General features: G+C 37.8%; 1 protein-coding gene across 2 annotated transcripts; it reads right to left on the bottom strand.

Annotated features, from left to right (window-relative positions):
• Window positions 1-352: 352 nt before the first annotated feature.
• ccl44 (chemokine (C-C motif) ligand 44) lies at window positions 353-4075 on the bottom strand. Of its 2 annotated transcripts, none has more exons than XM_058401635.1 (4): window positions 3842-4068; window positions 3137-3266; window positions 2722-2863; window positions 353-734 (listed from the first exon to the last, which is right to left on the bottom strand). In XM_058401635.1, exons 1-4 carry the CDS (start codon window positions 3897-3899, stop codon window positions 726-728), a joined length of 339 nt encoding a protein of 112 aa, XP_058257618.1. In that variant the 5' UTR covers window positions 3900-4068; the 3' UTR covers window positions 353-725. The 2 variants fall into 2 exon arrangements, with proteins under 2 accessions (XP_058257618.1, XP_058257617.1); XM_058401634.1 differs by lacking the exon at window positions 353-734 and adding an exon at window positions 748-1345 and having other exon boundaries at window positions 3842-4075.
• Between the last annotated feature and the right edge of the window lie 3404 nt (window positions 4076-7479).

Raw genomic sequence — 7479 nt, 5'->3', positions numbered from 1 at the left:
TGTCCAGCTAGTTTAGTTACTGCTCCCAGAAACATCACAGTACTGCACTTTTACCTATTTTATGTTAATAATCAGACTTGTTTCAGCAATCCACTGTTTCAGCAAATCCTGACTAATGCTACACTTTTAGTAAAAGTATTCCTCAGAGGTCTTTTTATTTCCTTCCAATGTAAAACAACTACAGCGGCAACGCTCTGTTTAAAAATTTGTTAGAAACATCTCTGTGTGCTTAATTTGTCCTTTTGGAAAAACAAAAAAAACTCCATCTTTCTTTTTTTCAAAATAATAACAAAATGATGTACACAGCATTTTTCAATATTTCTGTATATATATATATATATCTATATATATATATATATATATATATATATGTGTGTGTGTGTATATAAAAATTGATTGCATTACCAAACATAATAGAATATGTATTCACACTATTTTTGAGCCAGGAACAGTCATGTCACTTTAACTCTATATAACAGCTTGTATAGCTTATAAGATACACGTATAATGTATATAGAGAATGAACAAGCTTGAAGTACAGAGTTAAAAATAATGCTTTGGCATATATAGATTAACAGTCAGTTTCGAAAGAGATCTAAAATATTACATATCTTACAGGGACAGCATACTGCATGTTCTGTATTGAAAATCAGTGATCTACATACGTTCATGAAGACAGTGACAGATGAAAAGGCTAAAGTGGTTAGTCAGATTCTCTCCAGTAATTACTGGACCTGATGGAGACAAAAGAAACAGTAATAATAATCATCAATAAGTTGGATTTATCATGCATTAATTCCAGTCACTGTATACCCCTTTGTAAAGACCCCCAGAAAAACAGCCCTACTGGATCCACTACCACGCTTTAAAGTATTTTGTTATCACTTTCATGTTGTGAAGCGTACACTCTGTTCTGCTTAATGTGACACTATCCAGACTGAGTATTAACTTTTACTTTGCTTTAGGATTTTGTCTTTTGCTAGCTCTCGTTACTCTGTTTATTCCTTGACTGACCACAGCCTGTCATCTGACCTGTCCTGCCTAGCAATTTGGATATTTGTTTGAAATCTAATAAAATCTCACCTGTATTTCTGACACCACAGTTATTTAAAGCACCATTTTCCTTTCATCAGAAAAAAACCTGGTTCCTCAAGTTCCATATTCTAACCAATAAACTTCATCCATTTGTTCATATGAATCCAACTAAAAACGACTGATTGACTGAAATGTGTTACATTTTCTATATTTGTGCAGCCTTTATATTTGTATGAGCCTAGTGGGTCATCGTGGTCCGGTCACTTTCGGTGATGACTTGGTCAGAGCTGTGGTTAATCTGGAGCCTCTCCTGGGAATACAGCAAGTACACATGCACATTCATACACTCATTCTGCCTTAAGGCAATGTACCTTGCCAATCTACCTACTGGCATGTTTCTGAGAGGTAGGAGAACAACAGAGAACTCAAATGCTGACATTAGAGAACTTGAGCTCCACACCGAAAGTTAATTGAGATCAGGATTGAACTGGGGACTCTACAGCGCTGTGGCTAAATTCTGTACAGCATGGCAAGAATATGCTTTGAGACATGCATAAACATACACATATTTTTACCAAAATGACAATGAAATATTTTTTATTTAGTCTAATTGGCTATGTTCCAGCACAAATACCCTGGGTAAGAATCACTTTAACAAACACAGTGCTAATAACTGTCTGTCTGCCTGATGACAGCTAACACTGAGTCAAGTGCACTCTTATAGCATGAGTGTTGTAGTGAAACAGACATGTGTCTAATCAGCAGACAGATTTAAAATGTTTAAATTAAATGGCCTAATAAACAAACATTAATCAGAAATATAGTGAGCAAAGCAGAACTGAATTATTAGGGTCAGCTAAGTGCAGCTGTGAGCAACTTTTACCTCATGACATGAGGATGACATTGATAATCATAGTGAGAACTCATTTTCCATAAATAGGTTTGTGTATAAATGTAGTAGTAGGCAGAGTGTCTTTCAGTGAAATAGGATTAAACTCTTTAAACGCAGTGATAGCTCAGTGGATAAGAAACTGTACTTGTGAATTAAAATGCCAACACTGCCATGCTGCCACTGCTGGGCCCTTGAGCAAGGCCTTTAGCCTTCAACTACTCAGTTGTATAATTTTTTATTGAGATAAAACATGTATTATTAGCTCCTCTGTGTTTGCCTCACTGGCGATATGAAATAAACTTGTTATAATGAACACAAACTACTCAAAGACTGTACACTGTCGAGCCTCTGCGTGTTACTATTCACTAGATTGTAGCGTATATCAAAATTTAAGTGGAATAGCCTCTCAACTCAGTTCTGTTTGAGGTTATGTCACTGATAATGTTGTCCTGTTGTCCCAGCAAAATATGGTCACAAGCCGCCACTGAATGCTATGCTACACTAATGTTATTCGTATTGTAATTTTATTGCACAACTGGACGTTTATGTAGTACTGGGTATAGAGTCTGGAGTTACAGCCTTTCATTCACAATACCAGGGGTCTACAATCCTATCTGCAAAGGAACACTGGATGCAGACTTGATAGTTGATTGGAGACTAATGAACTGGTTAAACGAGTGAAATCTGGCTCCTGATTGGTTGGAATGAAAGTCTGTAGCCACACCAACCATTTCTAAACAAGATCTCTACACTATATAAGCATAAACAAATAAAAATAAAAATAAAAGACTTACCTTTGACATGACAGGCAAACGTCTTTGCGGCAGAACCTGCATGGACTTGTGGGCTTTGGCTCTCTGCCTCAGTTTCTTCAGTAATCTCTTCACTTTCCTGTCCCGGGGGTCTGCACACTTCACCACCTTCTTAGTGTACAATCTGTCCGGATTTATACAAGGCCAGAACAAGTCAGACAAAGTTCCCTCCTTGTTAGACTTCTTTCTATGTAAAATGGAGATTTAAATCAGCACAAGAAAAATTGGCCCATTAAGAACAACCACTTTACGATTTTTCATCCAGCCTAGAGTGCATTCCTGACTGACAATACTACATTTCATAATAAAAATATGACCTACCAGGACTGTACCATATTAAAAAAAAAGCCATAATTTTCTAGGTATGTGATTGTTTCAAGATGCCTGAAATACTTGCATGATGGCTTTTATGCTGCAGTCTGGCCCCTCAGTCTGCACCTCAAACTTCAGAACGTCTTTGGTCCGCACATTCTGCTGCGAGTACTGCATACAACACTGAACGTCCCGCTGCATCTGAACACCCTTCCCTGCCAAAGAGATACCATTTACTGTCAATTTACAAAAAAAACAACAAACTTTCAGACACAAATCGTTTCGTAAACTTTGCCATTCTTTGTCTATATGCCCATCACTGAAGGTACTTCAAATATGAAAAAAAAAACAAAAAAACATCAATAGTTGTAATGCAGACTGAAAATAAATACATTTAGTACATGGGTGGTGTTGTACATCCACGTGTTTTGTTGCTGCTTAAGCATGACTCAATATGGCTGACACAAATGACCTTCACATATTCACGTTTATGCATCCTTCATTATAGATGTGGATTATGCCACACTACAGATATTGTAATGATTTGAAATGCAGAGCAAACAAAAACAAGCTAATGTGCTAGATTTTTCCTGTGGCTGTCATAATAGCACAGAGCAGCCTCGTTCTCATCAGTTCACATGGCTGATTAGCATCAAAAGCTTATTACAGCAAACAGATATATGTCTCTATTCCTTCCACCATGATCTCTTCCTTGTGCCAATTTTCGACATGCCACTAATGCAAAACTCCAGAGCATCACAAAGCAGCAGTGCCGTCTCTTTCCTCTTACCTTCCAGATAGCCGAAAAAAACAGTTGCAGAGAGCATGAAGAGGGTCTGCAGCAACATGGTCAAGCTTCCGTTTAAAATAAACGACTGTGTTCTGTTATCTGCTATCTTCTGGAGGGTTTTTTTTTATATCTCTCCACTCACTGACTCCCTCCCTTTGCCTGCTGTCGCTTTCTCACATGCTAACACACCCACCTCCTCCTCACTGTTCTTGTGTGTGATCCTCGCTCTGTGTCTCCTCTCTCCTCTCTCTCTCGAGTGCATCACACCAAGATGATGAGGATTTACAGCAGGATCTCAGGTGGAAGAATAACTTTCTTTTTGTTTAAAAAAAGATCTCTGATGATAAAGAGCTGTTCAGTTGTATATATGGCATATAATGTACATGTATGATTTATTACTAGTTTGGTTTAGGCCATTTTTGAAGGTTTACCACTAATGGCTACAGAAAATGTTTTCATGTTCACAAGAAAACTGACATGATTATATAATGAATGAGGCTAAACTGAGTCTGGCCATGTGAGAGGTTTCATATAACTAAACCCTGCATCATTCTTTATATAACAGTTTCAACATCTGTAATGATTCCTACCCTCCAAACACTCAAACCGCTCTTATTAACACACCTAATACACTACTGTTCAGTGGGTTTCTAAAGAAGTTCCAGTGGACGTTAGTTGTAGCTGGACCTTTTAAAGGATTCGTCACAGAGGGATGGGATTAAGATAAATTTATAGGGGAAAATCCTCTCAACATGAGCATCAAAATTCAGTATCGTTATTTTGCGATGAATATCTATGGATGGTTTCTGTTTTCAGCAGTTCGCACTGTGTGTCAGTTAATAAATAAGAATTAAATAGGTAAAACTGAGCAATGCAAATAATAATAATAATAATAATAATAATAATAATAATAATAATAATAATAATAACAATATGTAAATTATAATAACAAAATGTAAATTATTTACCTTGTCATATCTGATTCAACAGCTTTACAAATCAAGAAACTGAACAAGGATGAAAGCTGTATGCTTAAAGAACCTCAAAGAGTGAGCAATCCGCTAAAGGTATTGAATATAGTACAAAATACAAAATACAGCATTCTGTAAAAATAAATAAATTAATAACGCCAAAATGGCCTGTGCTGTCTCTTGCCTGTCACCAAAACACTAGCCAGTCATGGGTCTGTGAGCAACTGTATGTAGAAGAGGGTAGAGAGCACTTTTCTCATTGTGTTTCGTTGCCCTGTGATACAGCATGAGCAGATGTGTTCAGAAGAAGCATGTCTCAGCCTTCATCTTCTCTGCTCAGTAGATAACTGGTGTTGTATAACTGGTAGGTGGGAGCTGGCAGGCAACCAAGCCTTCCAACTACTTTAGTGCACTTATATTGGCAGATTAGACCAAAACACATGAATTGTGGTGTGGTTCCCTGGAATGTGAATGCAACTCGTACTTAGGTTCACACTTGCTCAGGATGTACCATGAGTGGAAGGGTAATGTGGGACACAGAAGAGGTATATGTGATAAAACTGTAAAAATAAAAAAAATAGTAAGTTGCTATGGTTGTGTTCTCCAAATCTGGCCAGTGCGGTAACCTAGATTTCAGAAGTTCCAAAATGTCGAGTATGTTTTACACTCCTAAGGACAAAAAGTTCCAAGCAAGGCCATAAACATCCACAGAACCATCAAGGGAGCTTAGAATGTTCTATTAAAGAGTGATGAAAACCCCAGAAAATAGTAAACATGACAAAGATTATTTGATTTTAAACAGTAACAGAATTAAATTAGATTTTGTCGACATTTAAACAAAGTCAATTGATTCATTTGAGGATGATAAGAGTAGCACATATCTGAAGTCATGAGAAAAAGTGTACATGTACAGCGGAGGGATACCAAGAATTCATGCTGGAATCATTTAGCTGTAATAACATTCCTTTCATTTAAGCCAGGACTGAAAGGTATGCACATTTTCCACATTTCCTGCATACCTTTTTGGTCATTTTGGGATACACTGAACATTGTGTAGTCATAAATATGACAAACAATGCTGAAAGAAAGCTTCATTGATTCACTGGTATGAAGTTATAGAGCTCACAATCATGTGGAAAGACAAGCAGATCAGGAAGGATTTACAAAAAAAAACGACAACAGAAACTCCCTAGTGGAGTGCAATCCACTATATTGACAAACCTCCTATTAGTTAATTATTATAGCTGTTAACTATAGTATCTATGTTAGCTGAACATACACTCACTGTTTACTTTATTAGGAATTTATTATTTTTGTTTTTCACATTGTACTTTGTACACTCTAAAGGCTGTTGTGTGTGAAAAGCCCAGGAGACCAGAAGCTTCTGAAAAACTCCAACCAGCCACAGTTAAAGTCAGAGAGTTTACACTTTCCCCCCTTTGATGTGGACATTAACTGAAGCTCTTGACATGTATCTGTATTATTGTGATGCTGACGCATGATTTGCTGATTGGATAACTGCATAAACGTTCCTAATAAAATGGACAGTGTGTGAACACAAACTTTATTTCACAATAATAAACTCAAAACAGACGATGCAGCAAAACAACCTGGACTTAGTGGCAGGATGAATGAGGTTCTCAAGCTTTTGTCTAAAGAAAAAAAGTCATATGGTGGAAGAACTGAGTAAAAATTCACAACTTGCGTAAAGATGGACAGTCCACCAGTTTGAACAGACTAGTCCTGAAATCCCACATTCATATTTCAAAACTGTCATTAAAGGGACACCCCAGCCAAATAAAATATTTAAATCAGTAGGTCCAGTGAAGGGCACAGTGGTCTAGTGGTTAGTGTGTTTGCCTCACACCTCTGCCCTGCATGTGTGGATCTCTGCCCGAGCTTTGGGGATTTCCTCTTCTAGGGTGAACATGCGTTGTAGGCTGATTGGCATATTTAAAATTGTCTGTAGTGTTTGAATAGTGTGTGTGCTACTGTGCCCTGAGATGAATTGGCACCCCGTCCAAGGTGTCCCCTGGGATAGGCTACAGGATCCCTGCTTAGGATAAGCAGCTCAGAAGATGGATGGATGGATGGATGGATGGATGGATGGAAACATCAAGTAATATGAACCATCCATGCAGTAGATTCTATTTCCTTGATAGAGTACTGGAGAAACCCCCTCCAGATTATGCATTTTGTAGGATATTTGGTGGATATTTGGGTAGGAGAGGGAACAGGCCTACTGCCATTAATCAACACTATGCTTTGTAAAGAATGGATTAGTCACACTGACAGAATATACAGAAGAGCTGTGACAGTGAGAAGAGCAGCAGGAGGTAAACAGTGCAACTGGAGGTCTTTCCAAATGACACTGGAGTCAACACCACCAGTAACTACCATAATACTTGGCATGTTACATGATTAGCTACTTTTGTGTTTGCAACCTCATTACCCATCTTACTCATAGTTGCATGGGTGACAAGCACACACTAACGATCTGTCCAATGAGCTCCTATTGCTGGGTTAACCAGACATGGAACTCACATGGAGTCACACTTTTCTTTAGCATCTTATTCTGCAGAAGCCCAAGTTCTTCTACTTTTTATCTCTTTCCTTGCTTTAGCATTCAGTGACCTCACTGAACAAAAAGAATACTACTACTACTAA

The sequence above is a fragment of the Hemibagrus wyckioides genome, linkage group LG10 (genome assembly GCF_019097595.1).
Source record: "Hemibagrus wyckioides isolate EC202008001 linkage group LG10, SWU_Hwy_1.0, whole genome shotgun sequence".
Classification (NCBI taxonomy): domain Eukaryota; kingdom Metazoa; phylum Chordata; class Actinopteri; order Siluriformes; family Bagridae; genus Hemibagrus; species Hemibagrus wyckioides.
Note: the sequence above shows the minus strand (reverse complement) of the source record. Positions and strands in the feature narration are given on the sequence as shown.

Coding starts and splice junctions, on each gene's coding strand:
- ccl44 (XM_058401634.1), bottom strand. CDS start 3,899: ATGTTGCTGCAGACCCTCTTCATGCTCTCTGCAACTGTTTTTTTCGGC. Junction 3,267..3,841: donor TTTTTTCGGCTATCTGGAAG/GTAAGAGGAAAG, acceptor TCTCTTTGGCAG/GGAAGGGTGTTCAGATGCAG. Junction 2,864..3,136: donor TGCAGCATAAAAGCCATCAT/GCAAGTATTTCA, acceptor AAATCCGGACAG/ATTGTACACTAAGAAGGTGG.